The sequence below is a fragment of the Alexandromys fortis genome, unplaced genomic scaffold, assembly GCF_014885135.2.
Source record: "Alexandromys fortis isolate MF-2015 unplaced genomic scaffold, M_Fortis_MF-2015_v1.1 scaffold_125, whole genome shotgun sequence".
NCBI lineage: Eukaryota > Metazoa > Chordata > Mammalia > Rodentia > Cricetidae > Alexandromys > Alexandromys fortis.
The window spans coordinates 4,633,732-4,649,905 of NW_026068026.1; the positions used below are offsets into that span (position 1 = coordinate 4,633,732).

General features: G+C 37.8%; 1 protein-coding gene across 4 annotated transcripts in view; it reads left to right on the top strand.

Moving 5' to 3' along the window:
- Usp15 (ubiquitin specific peptidase 15) overlaps positions 1-16,174 on the top strand; it is a 97,135-nt gene that overhangs the window by 77,488 nt on the left and 3,473 nt on the right. For all 4 annotated transcript variants that reach the window (XM_050163866.1, XM_050163867.1, XM_050163869.1 and 1 more), the window contains 12 exons: positions 2,439-2,597; positions 2,732-2,956; positions 5,058-5,141; positions 5,232-5,326; positions 5,419-5,610; positions 7,169-7,284; positions 7,456-7,728; positions 8,109-8,179; positions 8,552-8,667; positions 9,112-9,261; positions 9,991-10,094; positions 12,118-12,206. In XM_050163866.1, coding sequence (XP_050019823.1) covers positions 2,439-2,597; positions 2,732-2,956; positions 5,058-5,141; positions 5,232-5,326; positions 5,419-5,610; positions 7,169-7,284; positions 7,456-7,728; positions 8,109-8,179; positions 8,552-8,667; positions 9,112-9,261; positions 9,991-10,094; positions 12,118-12,206 — 1,674 coding nt within the window. The remainder of the gene's footprint in view (positions 1-2,438; positions 2,598-2,731; positions 2,957-5,057; positions 5,142-5,231; positions 5,327-5,418; positions 5,611-7,168; positions 7,285-7,455; positions 7,729-8,108; positions 8,180-8,551; positions 8,668-9,111; positions 9,262-9,990; positions 10,095-12,117; positions 12,207-16,174) is intronic.

The window sequence follows — 16,174 nt, forward strand, 5'->3', positions numbered from 1 at the left end:
CTCAGGCGTATTTCTAACTAGCTTTTACATCTTAAATTAACCCATTTCTGTTAGTCTGTGTATCACTATGAGGCCATGGCTTACCAGTAAGGCTCTGGCATCTTTCTCCTTTGGCAGCTACATGGCGTCTCTTCGACCTGCCTACTCTCTCTATCTGTCTCTGTTCAGATTTCCCACCTGGCTTACTCTGCTAAGCCATTGGCCAAAACAACTCTATTCATTAACCAATAAAAGCAACACATATACAGAAAGACATCCCACATCAACCTACCATCTGTAACTCCATTTCCAGGGTGGTTTCCACAGGCACAAAGAAAATGCAAGCAAAATTCCCGTATATAAAATAAGACTTAAAAAATTAAATATATGATTAAGAAAATAAATGAGTCCTTTGAGCACCATGTGTGTGTACACAAATAATAAATAAATGTAATTAAGACCAAATTCAAATAAAAATATGGAGCATTTAATAAATCGGACTGTTTCTGCATTTATTCTTTCACATTCTAAACTTTGGGCAGACTTCTCTAGACAAACCAACTCTCAACAGTTTCATTTTGCTAGATTTTTTCTCTTTAAATTTTATGTACATGTACACCTATTAATTATCAGACCTTATTCATTCTATGATTCAGATTATATTCCTTTTAAGTCTTATTTAAAAATTCTCGTACTATAAAGACTAAAGAAACTTGTAGATAAAATGTAATGTGCCTTTACCATCAGACTTGTTCTCTTTTCATTTGTTTGGTAGGGTTTTCTTGTTTGTTTGGTTTTGGTTTTTTGGTTTTTCTAGATAGGGTTTTTCAGTAGCTGTAGAGCCAGTCCTGGAACTTACTCTGTAGACCAGGTTGGCTTCAAACTCACAGAGATCCACCAGCCTGTGCCTCCTGACTGCTGGGATTAAAGGCTTGTGCCACCACCGCCCGACTGTCCTTTTTTAAAAATGGCCAAATGAGAAATTTATAGTTTTTCTTTAGTGACTTAGTAAAAGGTTACTAGCTTTTTTTTTTTAAATATTTATTTATTTATTATGTGTACAGCATTTCTTCCATGTGTGCCCGCATGCAAGAAGGGGGCGCCAGGTCTCATTATAGATGGCTGAGCCACCATGTGGTTGCTGGGAATTGAACTCAGGACCCCTGGAAGAGCAGTCAGTGCTCTTAACCACTGAGCCATCTCTCCAGCCTGGTTACTAGCTTTTAAGTCTCCAGTGTTTCACAATGTCTTATATAAAATTTTACCATATTTTCATTTTATTTCTCAAGTCAATGTTTTCTGAAACTTAGTTGTTTCAGAATGCTTTCAGAGATATATTTCTATGTATATAATGTTTACACTATTAATATAGCTAGGATGAAAACCTGTGTCTTGTTATCTGTCTGCCAGTCATTACAGGAAGATCTCTATAAGTGATGCCAAATTCCGTAGATAAACAGTGAAGTGCTGGTTAATAACAAGTCAATGATCAATATATTTAGAGAGAGTTCTTTTATGTATGTATTATTTTTTCATTGGATTTTTTTGTTTTACAATGGATTCTTACTATATTGCCCAGGCTGGTCTCAAATTTCTGGACTCCAGCATCCTCTGTGTTAGCCTCCTAAGTTTTGATACCACAGGCTTGTTATCTTGTCCAGCTCTATTTTTAGAAAGCCCATGTGTTGGTCTGTTTTGTTTCAGATAAAGACTTATCACATGTTTACTGGAAATACAAAAACAAATAAGCTGTGTTTGTGTGTCTGTGGAGAGTGGGTATATTTGTCTTTATTCCTATTCTGTATAAATACTATCATTTTTCATTCTTCACAAAAGTTATTTTTCATAATGTTAAATTAACAACTACAAAACCACATTCCTAGGGGAAAATGCAGGATTTGATTCCATCAAGCCTTTGGTCACATTTTCATTAACTAATCAATGCATTCTTCATCTTCTATCTGTATCTGTGTGAAAAGTCCCTATTTTGTATGGTTGACACATTAGCACTGTTTTCATAACCAACACTATAACTCATTGCTTAACAAAATTCATCTAATTGTGTTTTCCCATAAAGTACACTACCACTCACTGTGTTTATGAACTCTAGCCAACACCTTAGCATTCTCCTTGGGGAATGTTTTATACACTAGTAGCCTACCTGGGAAGCACAAAGTATAAAGAATAAAACATAATTATAAGACAAAAATTACAAAACGGTGCTGAAACTAAAAGGCAGTATAGCTTCTCCCTGCCAGAGGGGGGGTTGTATACATCAGGTAACTGATTTTTAAATGGACCATATCTTCAGATGATTAAAATGTGTCACAAATTTGACTGGAGGCATATAAGTAATAAATAGATAATTTCTCATGTGTAAACATATGAATGATGAGAATAACTGTGTGCTTTTTAAGGAATCCTGTCTATCTGATTTTGTGGTTTTGTTTTTCTTTCAGACACAGGTAGGACGATTTGCACCTCAGTTCTCTGGATATCAGCAGCAAGATTGCCAAGAACTATTAGCTTTCCTATTAGATGGACTACATGAGGATTTGAATAGAATTAGGAAAAAACCGTATATACAGTTAAAAGATGCTGATGGCAGGCCGGATAAGGTGAGTGAACTCCATGCTATTGATGTCGCCATTGTGAGTTTTCTCAGACCTTAGTGAACTTCTTGCTATTGTTGTCGTCATTGTTACAAACTTTTCTCACACCTCTTAGTGACTTGTGCTCTTTTTCCTTGTAGGTGGTTGCTGAAGAAGCCTGGGAAAACCATTTGAAAAGAAATGATTCTATCATAGTAGATATATTTCATGGCCTTTTCAAATCTACTTTAGTGTGTCCTGAGTGTGCTAAGATCTCAGTAACCTTTGACCCTTTTTGCTACTTGACACTTCCATTGCCCATGAAAAAAGAACGTAGCTTGGAAGTTTATTTAGTTAGAATGGATCCACTTATTAAACCTATGCAAGTAAGTAATGACCTTTTTATTTGTTAATTTTACTTAACTAGTGATATGACTAACATAAAACCTGTTGGTTTCTCCAGCATAATCCAATAATAAAGTTTATTGTGTAATAGATTTTATAAGCCAAATCCTCTGGAAGTTATACCTTTTTAGAGTCATGGAAAGTTGAAGGATGTCATAGAAAAAATAAACTTTCAAATTTCTTTCTCACATAAAAGACAACCAAGATGTTTGTTTTATAATTTGAGGTATTTGCTTAAAAGATTAATAACAGTATTAATATCTCTATTTTTCTATCAATTTTTAAATTTATGTATATAGGTATTTTGCTTGCATATATGTCTGTATACCACATGTGTTCTTGGTACTGGTGAGGCCTAAAGAAGACATTGGCTTCCCTAGCCTAGAGTTACAGATTGTTTGTCAACTACCATGTGGGTCCCTAGAATGAAACCTGCCTTTGTCCCTAAACAGAGTAGATTTGGTTCCTGCTTTCCTATATTGTTTGCTATAAATTCCTAAGTTAGGATTCTAGCCAGGTATCTCAAATTTGTTGGTACATAATAGAAATACAACTGTATGAAAGGTGTCCTTTGAACAGAGTTCTCTTACCATTGATGCTTGAAGTGTTGAAGTTTATTTTACTCTTAGTAAGAATAGTGTCTACGCAGTGTTCTTAAAACTACCAGCTCCTTCATTCAAAGTGATGGAAGGATTGAGGCACACCTGCATTTGTGTTCAGAGTTGCACTGTTTGGGGCCCATGAGGAAAATCTAGATGGAGATACTCAGTATTCATTAAACTTACATTCTTAAACTGAAGTGAGACCGCTTGAGTTTACAGTGACACAGGGAGCTCTAGGAAATGGGGAATTGGTAGGGAAAGACAGTAAAGGACTATTTTGATTTAGGGATTTGTTTGTTAATTTTTTAAGACTTGTGTATATTTCGGTACTCACATGAAGTTAAGGTAAATGGAGAAGGAGTTTAGGTGTCAAAAAAGAAAAAAAGCAAAAGATAGCATTCTTAGGTGTTAGGGTCAGGTGTGCATGGGAAGAAAGATCTCTGTCTTCCCGTAGTCTCAGAGACAGGACCAAAACAACCTCTGGACTTGAGGTTTGTAAAGGACAGGAAGCCAGACTTTCCTACTTAAAGAGACTTCAGTTTTCTAGGTGAAGTGTTCTTCAGGGAGTGGAAGGAGAAAGGAAATAGAATGCTAATAATGGGGCAGACTGCAAATAGCTACTGCATGCTGAACAAGGGAGTGACCCACAGAAGTGTTCCTGGCAGTGATGAAGACTGTTGAACTGAACTCTGATTTGTAGCCCGCCAGTGCTGAGGTTTGAGAAGTTCTCTCAGCATATACAAACTCTGAGAAAGTTAATATCTCTCTGTTGCTGTGGAGACACCATGGCCACGGCAACTCTTTAAAGGAAACAGTCCATCGACACTGGCTTACAGTCCAGAGGTTTATTTAGTCCATTGTCATCATGGCGGAAAGCATGGCAGCATGCAGGCAGACATGGTGCTGGAGAAGGAGCTGAGAGTCCTACATCAGATCCATAGGCAGCAGGAAGAGAGGCACAATGGGACTGGCTTGGACTTTTGAAACCCATCCCCAGTGACACAACTCCTAATCCGTTCAAATAACATCATTCTCTCATGACTAAGCATTCAAACATATAAGCATATGGGAGTCATTCTTAATTCAAATCACAGTTCAACGAAAATAGAGCTGAGTGGAAAAAACATAAAGATTTTGTTGCAGGGTGATTAAAATAATAAGAGGGTGGAGTCTAGGTGAATGACATCATGACAGTAGAGAGAAAAGCATCCTAAGGACTAGAAATCTGTTCAATAACCAAAAAGAGGTAAGAAGTAACCTATTGAGTGTAAGACCCCAAAAACAGCCTCGTGGTGACAGGTCCAGGAGGTGACAGGTCCAGGAGGTGAATCAAAGACCAGTAGGTCTTTGATTCAGTGAACCAGTGTACAGTACAACTAGGAAGTCCTTGTGATGGACATTATCACCCAGGAGCTGACACTTGAATGTTGAGTGTTTTCCCAGTGCCATAGATTCATTACAATTTCTGTTTGTTTTTTAGTACAAAGTTATTGTGCCCAAAATTGGAAATATACTAGATCTTTGTACAGCGTTGTCTGCTTTGTCAGGAGTGCCTGCAGATAAGGTGAGATGTTTCTGAAATTGAAGTATTGAAATTGGGGTTTGGTTTCTCAGTATTGTAAAACCAGCTTAATAGACATTTATTTCCTTCTAGATGATAGTCACTGACATATACAATCATAGATTTCACAGGATATTTGCCATGGATGAGAACCTCAGTAGTATTATGGAGCGGGATGACATTTACGTGTAAGTATAATATCCATTTACAGTCTGTTGTTGGGGGGGGTAAAAAATTTAAAGAACTAACGTAAAACTTATGGTCATTCCCGCTTTTGTAGGTTTGAAATTAACATCAACAGGACAGAAGACACAGAACATGTGGTTATTCCTGTTTGCCTAAGAGAAAAATTCAGACACTCAAGTTATACCCACCATACTGGTTCTTCACTGTTTGGTCAGCCTTTTCTTATGGCTGTACCACGAAACAATACTGAAGATAAACTCTATAATCTTCTACTCTTGAGAATGTGGTAAGTGCCAAATAAGCTGAACTATGCAAAATAAAATGAGAATAAAATATAAAATAGCTAATGAATGTCATTGTCCAAGTACTACCAGAGTGTTATACACATCTCTAACCAACTGATAGAAAGTTGATGGCAGCCAGGTATGGCAGTGATGAACACCTGTGATCTCAATCCAGCATGGGACCCCGCAGCATGGACTGGGGTTGGGATGTGTACTTATAATTTCAGCACTTGATGTGGAGGCCGGAAAATCAAGAATTTTAATCCTGTTTCTTTTATATTGTATATCTGAGGCCATTCTGAACTACATCAAAGAGTGCCTCAACTCTCACCCCCCAATAATGAAGTAAAAATAAAATGACAATTTAGTCCCTTGACTTGCTCACATAAAATACACAACTGAGATTATTTCAAATCCAGAAACATGAATTCTTAGCTGTTTTACACCAAAAGTTTACTGTTGGAAGTTTTAGTTGGCAAATAAATGTAATACAAGAACAAACTAGAAATCATAATAAATGTCAAATGGTCTCTTTTTTTAATGCGTGTGGATTTAAAAGAATAAGCTTTTGTGGCAGATGGTGAGATAGTACACCACACTTCGATTTTTTTTTTTTTTTATGAATTTTTTTGGGGGGGCGGGGAGCGTTGAGACAGGGTTTCTCTGTAGCTTTAGAGCCTGTCCTGGAATTAGCTCTTGTAGACCAGGCTGGCCTCAAACTCACAGAGACCCGCCTACCTGTGCCTCCTGAGTGCTGGGAGGCATGTGCCACCACCACCCAGCTGATTTCTTTTTTATAGTCTTCAAGTAAATAAGGTATGACGAATACAATTAAAGACCTTTATTTTACCCTTATGGCTGACATTCTTTTTATTTTCTATAGACCAAATCATTATAAATTCATGATCCATTTATGAAAATCACATTGCACAAATATAAAAGTGTTCCTAGCGACAATATACAGCATGGTAATGAGCAGCATTTATAAAATTCTTACTTTTAAGTTCAGAAATGATCTACTGTGCTGTACTTTTAACATATAAAACTTGGAAAAACCAGAACTGATGAGGTGATTCAGTATGTAAGGATGCTTGCCACCATGCCCAAAACCTGAATTCAATCCCTGAAGCCCATGAGGTAGAAGGAAAGAGCCAGAAGCTACAAGTTTATCCTCTAATCTATATCTGCACACAGATAAACAAAAATGTAATTAAATTTTAAAAAATTGAAAAGAACATGCAACCGGGTGTAGTGGCACATTCCTTTAATTCCAAAACTGAGGAGGCACAGACAGGAGAACTAGTTCAGGGCCAGCCTGGTCTACATAGAGAGTTCCAAGGCAACTGCAGGTTCACAGTGATACTCTTTCTCAAAAACAATAGCAGTAAAAAGCAAAAATTCTAGAAGTAAATCCCTTTGTTATATTAAAAGCAGCCCAGATATAAATTGTTATCCAGCTTTACTATATGAGTGCTAGGTTAGAGTTTGAATTAAAATTGTTTATTAAGTAAAATGGAAAGTTAATTTTACAAGCTTATTGGCTGCCTGATTTTACTGCAGCCGGTATGTCAAGATGTCTACTGAAACTGAGGAAACTGATGGACCCCTGCGTTGCTGTGAGGACCAGAATATTAATGGGAATGGCCCAAATGGCATACATGAAGAAGGCTCACCAAGTAAGACTTTCTTGTCATATTCTAAACACTTCTGACCTAGACAATATTGCCCCAAAGAAAAGGTTGAGATCTGAATTAATAAGCTAAAACACAAGAGTCGATATGGAAAAGTAATACCTACTTTGAAATGTGATGTATGGCTAATGTAAAGATTCTTATTTAAATGCCAAGGTGAGATGGAGACAGATGAACCAGATGATGAGTCCAGCCAGGATCAGGAACTTCCTTCAGAGAATGACAACAGTCAGTCTGAAGATTCGGTTGGAGGAGACAACGATTCTGAAAATGGATTGTGTACTGAAGAAACTTGCAAAGGTCAACTCACGGGACACAAAAAGCGACTGTTTACATTCCAGTTCATCAATTTAGGCAACACTGATATCAACTACATCAAAGATGACACCAGGCATATAAGATTTGATGATAGGCAGCTTCGGCTAGATGGTGAGTGTCTGTGAGAAATAGTTTGAACACTGAACTTAAGCATAACAAAGTATTTTTAGGTGTAGACCATGAAATTTAGACCTGTCATGAAAATAAATACTTGTCTATAAGGAATAAAAGTCTTAATGTCTTCATATAATAAGTGATACTAAAATGAGGTTAGTGTATGTATGCTTTAGCTTTGTATTATTTTTTAATGCTTAGATTATTCAGTGACTTGGAAATAGCTGTTAGTGTTTGCCCTGATCACCTAGTGCAAGTAGAAAATAGTGCTTTAAAGAAATTGCTCTTTCTTTTCTGTAGTATATATGTTGAGATATTGTTTATTTTAAAACTAAAGCTTACGGCATTTTTCATGAAAAAATATTTTTCCACCTTAGAAAGATCTTTTCTGGCTTTGGACTGGGATCCTGATTTGAAAAAGAGATACTTTGATGAGAATGCTGCCGAGGTGAGCCCTCACTCCTTCTGGGCCATCTTTGCCTTTTTCACATGACTGTTGAGAGATGGCCTTACCCCTCTCTTGGTGTGACAGTTTAGAGCTGGCCCTTACTCCTCTCTTGGTGTGACAGTTTAAAGCTGGCCCTTACTCCTCTCTTCTCCCTTGCTTCTACAAATATGTTTATTTTTAACCATTAAAAAAAAAAAAGAAAATCATGAACCTGTTTACTTTTTAAGGCAAAAGGTTGGTTTTGAACATGCTTTCTGTGTGCTTATTCGTTCATAAGCTGGTATATTTTCAGTATTCTTAATAAGATAAGTCACTAAGATGCTTGAGTTCTGTTTCGTTTGTTCTCTGAACTCGAGAAATGCTTCTCTTTAGGATTTTGAAAAACATGAAAGTGTGGAATATAAACCTCCAAAAAAACCCTTCGTGAAATTGAAAGACTGCATTGAGCTCTTTACAACAAAAGAAAAACTCGGTGCTGAAGACCCCTGGTGAGAAAAGATGTTAGATGATTGTGTCTAGTTCCTTTTCTTTAAAGATTTACTCTGGTCATGTTGGCAAAATATTAACTAGGCTTCCTTAAATTTTTAGTAAGATCATTAGATAGTAAGTTCTAGTCTAAAGAGGGGTGCTGACACCCTTTTTAAAGTATTACAATGGTTACCTTTACTCTCATGACTGCCTTTTCTTTAATAACCACTTTCATCATTTCTTTGAATATTTATCTATTTATAATGATTAAGCTTATCTGAAAAATGTATGAGATAAAAATAACGAGGAATTGTTTTCATGTTCACATATATTAAGTGTACAGTAATTACTCATTGATAAAATGTAAAACTTACTAAACATTGATTTTTGATTTGTAGTTTTCATTAATACAAATCTTTTGCTTGTGCCTCTGTCAAGCTTTATGACTTTTTTCTTCTCTATAGGTATTGTCCAAATTGTAAAGAACATCAGCAAGCCACAAAGAAGTTAGATTTATGGTCCCTGCCTCCAGTACTTGTGGTGCATCTCAAAAGATTTTCCTATAGTCGATACATGAGAGACAAGTTAGATACGTTAGTCGATTTTCCCATCAGGTAAGTTTAAACTGTATTCAGTAAGCATTGGATCTTCTTTTTTCAAACTGATGTGATGATATTCCTGTTTTATCATAGTAAATGTCAGATATATTCGGACCAGTTTAAGCCTTGAAGCTTCAACTAGTTCTAATAATTTGTCAGGATCACTATTTCACAATTTGTTTTGACTGTATTCATTGGAAACAAGCACCCCCACAGACCTTCTGTCTCTACATGTTGACCGGTTTCGACTGAAAGTGATCTCCTTCTGCAGAAAAAGGTGCTTCTTTGTTGAGGGTGGGAGCTACACCCATCTTTGTGGAGAACACAGAGAGTGTACTTGCTGGGGAAAGTGGCAGCAGTGGGTTCTCCAAGCTTTTAACTCTTGAATGTTCATAAAGAAGTTGCTTTTCACTTTTCATCTTGAAAAATTGCTGGCACGCTATAAATTAAATGTGTTAGCATGAAGACATTAATCAGAATAGCATTTATTGTCAAGTTATCACTTTGAGACAAGGATTTCCAAACACTCAAATCTCAGTATATAATTGTTTGGTAGGTTATTTCTAGATAATTTCTTGTACGAGGGGTGTCCGTGTGTGTGACATACTGTATTAATGATTGTGTGTGTATGTGCATATGTGAGAGTCAGTACTAACAGAAGACACTAGAATTTATTGTTTTAAAAGAAAAAGATTTTCATTAGTTCTAACGAAAGCATAACTTAACTGAATTCTTCTTTAACAGTGACTTGGATATGTCAGAATTCCTGATTAATCCAAACGCAGGCCCTTGCCGCTATAATTTGATTGCTGTTTCCAACCACTATGGAGGGATGGGAGGTGGACATTGTAAGTTGTTTTACCATTTTTCCCATCTGTAGTTTTTCCTGTAAGATAGTTCATACTTTTTAAAGTAAATAAAATGTCAGGTATATCTTGCATGTAATCATTGTTCAATACCTTGTAAATGAATGAATCGGCTTTATTTTAACACCCGGTTCTAAAGGGATTAGTTAATCCTCAACTGAAGGCCCGGGTCTGTTCAGGTGCTTCCCTCCCCACTCTTCATTCTCTTCCTGCTAACATGTCTGTGCTGTGTTCTTGTAGACTATGCACATGTGTTAACATAAGCAATGATTTTAATAACTTCCTAATGATTTTAGTAACTTTCCTGAGACTTTAGACTTACTCTTGTCACTTCATGCCTGTTTAATCTGTTGCTTTCACCACTGGTGATTTAAATTGATTGTACTGTATCTTGCCACTTAAATCACATTTAACTCCTTACTACTCTAAGACTGTGAAATGTCACTGTTGATGATGTTAGCTGAGGGTTCCTTTGAACTACCCAGAAGGGACATTCTTGACAAAACTGAGTGCCAGATCGTCCCAGGTTGACTGTGGCAGATTTTCATTCTTGAATTTTTGTCATTTTTAATGCAAAGTTGACTCATAAGGACTGTTAACAATTTCATTCATGAGTCTTTTATTATTATTTTATTTTGATCGAACTTATGGTTATAAAGAAGCTAGATTGGATTTTTTATTTCCTGCAATCATGAGAACAATATGGGGAATAATTATCCATCAGGCATACTAGAATTCTCTGTCAAACTATGGACTTTACCCCATAAAATTTTCTACTTATGTCATTGTTGGACTATTATGATATTATTGGGCAGTTTTCTTTTTCTTATTTGTATATTTGAACATTTTTCCATTTCTCTAAAAGTATATTCATTTCACCCAAATTCCAATTTATTTGAGACTATTTATAGTTACTGTCAGGCTATATTTTTTTAATGTTTTCTCACTATGACTTTTTAATAATCCTCCCCAAAGACTTAACTTGCTACTATTTTCAAAGACTTTTATTTATTATTTATTTAATCTGAGATTATATATTTTCTTTAAGACTGAGAATATGTTTTTTTCTGTAAGTGCATTGTCTATACTGCAATTCTCTTGACTTCAGGTAGCAAACTCACCACACACAGTAGGCTTCCCTCAAATGAGTTCAGCAGGTTTAAGAAAGTAGACAGAACAAAGACATAATACTGTTGAGTTGGTGGATCCTCGAAAGAGTACCGAACGAGGACGTGCACAGCTCTTCAGTAGTGCATCCTAGTGGATGGAAGGAGGAGCAAAAGAAAGGTTTGAGGGATGCATGAAGGAAGCTGCTTTTCAGTTCCTCATTAAAGCCAGCGCAAGTGAATGACCGTGTTGGGAAGTGCTCTGTTAGCACACAGGAGTTTTAAGTAGATGGTCTGTACAGAGCATGGATAATGAAGTCGCTGTATTTTTTATCTTTCTCTTGTTCTGTCGTTAAAGACAGAAGAAATTCTAATGTATAAAAAGTACAGATTAAGTAGAGTTTTTAGAAAAGAAAATATAGAAAATTTAAATAAATAAATAGAAATTCTCGATGCAGGAGCAGAAGCAGTCTTGGATTTAAGTCCTAGCTCTGCTGCATATCAGTTACAGTGCCTTAACAAAGTCTGCTTCTGGAAGCCTTGGTCTATATATTTACAGTGTGAAGAGTAATGGGAACACCTTCGTGTGGGCACAGTACATAGCACTGCTCCTGGTCACATAATCACTGTTAATTAAAAAAAATAATAATGCTATTTTTCCTCTTCTGAAAAAAAAAATCACGTTTCATCTTAGGAAAAAAGTATGTCTTAAGCCTTTCAATTGCTAGAAACTATTCTAAAAGCCTTTGTCAAATCAAGTGAATATATATTATGCCTGATATAGATGATTATCATGTCATTTAGTAGATATTTCTTATGTAGGTGATTATAGAGTTTTGAGAATCCCCCCCAAAGCCATAGATACTCCAGTCATAGAAGTAATTATATTTTTTCATTAGATACTGCTTTTGCAAAAAATAAAGATGATGGAAAGTGGTACTATTTTGATGACAGTAGTGTCTCCACTGCGTCTGAAGACCAAATTGTGGTAAGTATGCCTTCACTTTCTGAGCTCATGGGCCAGCGGCTTACAGGGTAATACAAATTTAACAGATGCCAGCCTGCTCTACAGAGTTCCAGGACAACCAGGGCTACACAGAGAAACCCTGTCTCAAAAACAGAAAAGAAAAAGGACCCTTTGAAACACTAGTCCACACTCCAGCAGCTGCTCTGGCTAAAGGCTCGTGTTCTGATTTCAGTATGGAGAAGATGGTTGGTTGGAAATTTATCTTCAGAATTTTCTCTTTATCAGAACCATAAATTGTAATGTGAAAATTTGTCTTGTCATTTTCAGATGAAACAAGTTTCTGATGGGAACTTGTTTTCCTCTGGAGAAGTCGGCGCAGCTCTGGGCTACTCAGACACTGGCTGCTGATGGTCAGGCTGTTAGACACATGAGGATGTACAAGATTTATAGATTTTTAAAAGGCCAGCCTGCTGCAGGTGTCACTCCGCATCTTCTCGTTAGTAGAAGAGTCAGGAGGTCTCTCTGCACCTAGTGTTTGTTTTGTTTCACAACAGAGTACATTTTTATTTCCAAATATTAACTGATGGAAGAAGAGTATAGTGTGTGTTTTTTTAAAAACAAAACAAAACAAAACAGTCGTTCCATAGAAACTTGTTTTTCTCTAAGCTGCACTTTTTAGTTACAGTATTAAGAGTAAGAGACCTAAGGGAGCTGGAGAGAGGACTCAGAAATCTGTCTGCTCTGACTGCTCTTCCAGAGGACGCAGGTTCCATTCCCAGCAGCCGACACAACCATAACTCCTGTTGCAGGAGATCTGTTGCCCTCTTGGCCTCCACAACACCAGACCTGCACATGCTACACAGACATATATCCAAACAGAACACCTAGACACAAAAATTTTAGAAGTTTGGTTTTTTGTTTGTTTGTTTGTTTGTTTTTGGTTAAAAAGAGAAGTAGCAGTATTTTCATGTGGTATTTTCTGTATAGGTCTCAGTTGATGTTAGAAACACTGACTCCTTTGTTCCCAGATTAAATACTATTTAGAATAGACAATTAGGTTTTAGTTTATGTTTTTTATTGTTGTTCATTTGTTTGTTTCAAGAGTTCAGCTTCTTAGAGCAAGTTAGTAAACTTCTGAGCCCATTTATTGGTGTAGATGTAATCTGTCATTTTATAAATAGGTCCAAAATAACTTCTTGTATCTTTTCCTTTCTCTCCATCCCCATGTGTGTTTATGTGTATGCTATGCAGTCTTATAGTTTGTATGTGTTCTGAGAACGTGTTCATAAGCAGTGTTGCTATTGTACCAATTCCAAAGAATGTTCTTACACAAACCTCTATGGTATATCTTTCTTCATACCTAGGCAATATTATATATAGCTTATGAGATGACATCTGTAACAAAAACATGCTTGAATCCTATATTATTTTTAAAAATAATTATATGAGTCTATTTTTTCTAATCTTTCAGCCCAAACATCCTAAAATGAACTGCCCTAATACTGCCTTCAAATAAAAATTTATCTTGCTTATAAAACAGTTTGGGAACTGATAATGTAGCTCATAGATAGAGGCCATGAGTTTGATTCCACACACACAATCCTGTATTCCCAGAACCCAGACAGTAGAAGCAAGAACATCAGGGTCTCAGGGACATTCTTTGTGATAGAGTTTGAAACAAGCCTAACCTATGTTGAGACTAACCCCCAAAAATAAAAGGTGGATTTGATGCTGCTACATATTTTAACCGAGATTCTTCATTTAGTCAGCTAGTATCTGAATACCTTTGTGTACGTGTCCGGGATGGCATAATGAGAACTCCATTCTAAACAGCTGTGTGTATTTTGCTGTCTCTACCCCTGACCAGCCGAGAACGGAAGATTAACATCATAACATGACAATTACTTTTAAGTATGTCTCTGAGAAACAGAAAGGGGACTGCTGTGCTTGAGCAAACAAGAGTATAGAAAGCCCGTGTGGCCAAGGTGGCGTGTGACCTGACTGCTACTTTAGTTAAGTGTGAATTACATAGGCGCATCACAGGTGTTCTAGACAAGGAGGAGTGGCAAAGTGTGGTATTTTGACAGAACAGAAAATCATTTGACATGACTGAAAAGGAAAGTTTATATAGGGTTTTCGGGAAGAAATCAGAAATCAGGTAGTGAAATGAGACAAAAATCAGTGCTCAGGTAAAGAAAACTGACATCCTAGATGTTAAACTCTGGGCAGCTAGTTAATGGATTGGTAAGTCATCCGACAGCACTGTGTATGTGTGCACTTCTCTCAGAGAACAGTAAACAAGGGAGATTGAAGGAACCGAGTAAAAGAGCAGAAAGGCTATCCAGCAGGCTGATGGGTCATTTCAGCACTTAAAATAATCTGGACATGAAGAAGATGAGCTTGTGAAATAGTTACTAGATGGAATTGGTAAAACCTGACTGGAGTTGCCTATGAAGATGAGAAATGGAAGATTTACCAAAACTGGAAGGAAGTTTGCCAGTGACATTTGGAGTGCATGATACCTAGTTGCTGGAATGTTCTTGTAGTGGGACGCTAATACTTAACTCAAGTTCAGGGTGAGAAGTAGATTCTCTCCTGAACCAGGGTCTCACTGTGTAGTCCAGGCTGGCCTCGGCCTCGTGATAGTCCTACTGTCTGGGTGCTAGAATGCCTAATGAGGGAATCAAATTGAGAATGATGGGTTCTGAGGGCAGAACATGTGTTTTAAAGGACTTAGTGAGGGAACTGGCAGAGAGTGGGCTCAAGGAGAAGTGGTGTCACCGAAGATGAAGGTTACTGGACAGAAGACATGGTGGAGATGTTAATGCTCCTGAGAGATGGACCAGTATTACTTTAAAAGGCCACTAGTTGACTAAGACACTGTCACCCCGCTGCAAGCCGTTCCATTAGGATGCTTAGGACTGTTGGTGAGATGGTGGCCATTCTACCAGCCCAAGGAGAGGAAGAGAGGGATTGTGGGGAATGGAGAATGGAAGTTCTCTTGGGAGTGGTTTTTGATGCAGAAAAACTTTAGTATTGATTAAGCTGGAGAGAGATGTCTGGCATAGTACGTAAGGAATCAGAGTGATTGACCAGCTCTGGTGGCACATGTCTGTGATCTTAGCATTTCAGAGACTCAGGCAGGGGGATCACAAGTTCAGAGCATCTTGCACTATGTTGCAAGTTCCAGCTCAGCCTGGACTATCTTTTGTTTTTGTTAGCTTAAAGAATATTAGGTTTCATTATGACATTTCATGCACATTTTTTGTTGATTTCTTGTTGAAATAGGAGCTGCGGGGCTGCGTCCCCGGCACCCGGCCGCCCGCATGGCTAGCTTATGCCCGAAATAATTACATGGAAACTGTATTCTATTAAACACTGCCTGGCCCGGCTAGTTCCAGCTTCTTATTGGCTAGCTCTTAAATATTGTTCTAACCCTTTTCTAATATTCTGTGTAGCCCATGAGCTGGCTTACCAGGGAGGATCTTAACCTGCGTCTGTCTGGAGTGGGAGGATCATGGCGACTCACTGACTCAGCTTCTTTTTCCCAGCATTCTCTTCTGTCTACTCCGCCTACCTAATTTTCTGTCCTATGAGGGCCGAGGCAGTTTCTTTATTAGTAAGAAATCACTCCCACATCACATCCCTTGTAGCAACAAGCAAGGGGCAGGGCCAGTTCTGCTTTTACATTGCTGGGGTTGGCTCTTCCACCCCTGGACCATCAGGGCCAGCTCTACTGTGTTGCCCAGGGGAGGTGTAGGGGCCACTCTCTCAAGCGCTGTAGCTGGTGAAGGGCAAGGATAGCTCTCCTGCTCTTATGACCCCAGAGTCAGCTCTCCCACTCACAACAGGCAGAGGGGGTATCTCTACTCTGCCCATGATGAGGGACGGAGCCAGAACTCCTACCTCATGTTCTTGGGCCTGTTCATCTGGACCCCTGTCAATAGGGTCAGCTCTGCAGTGCTGCCCAGGCGAGATGCAGGACCCAC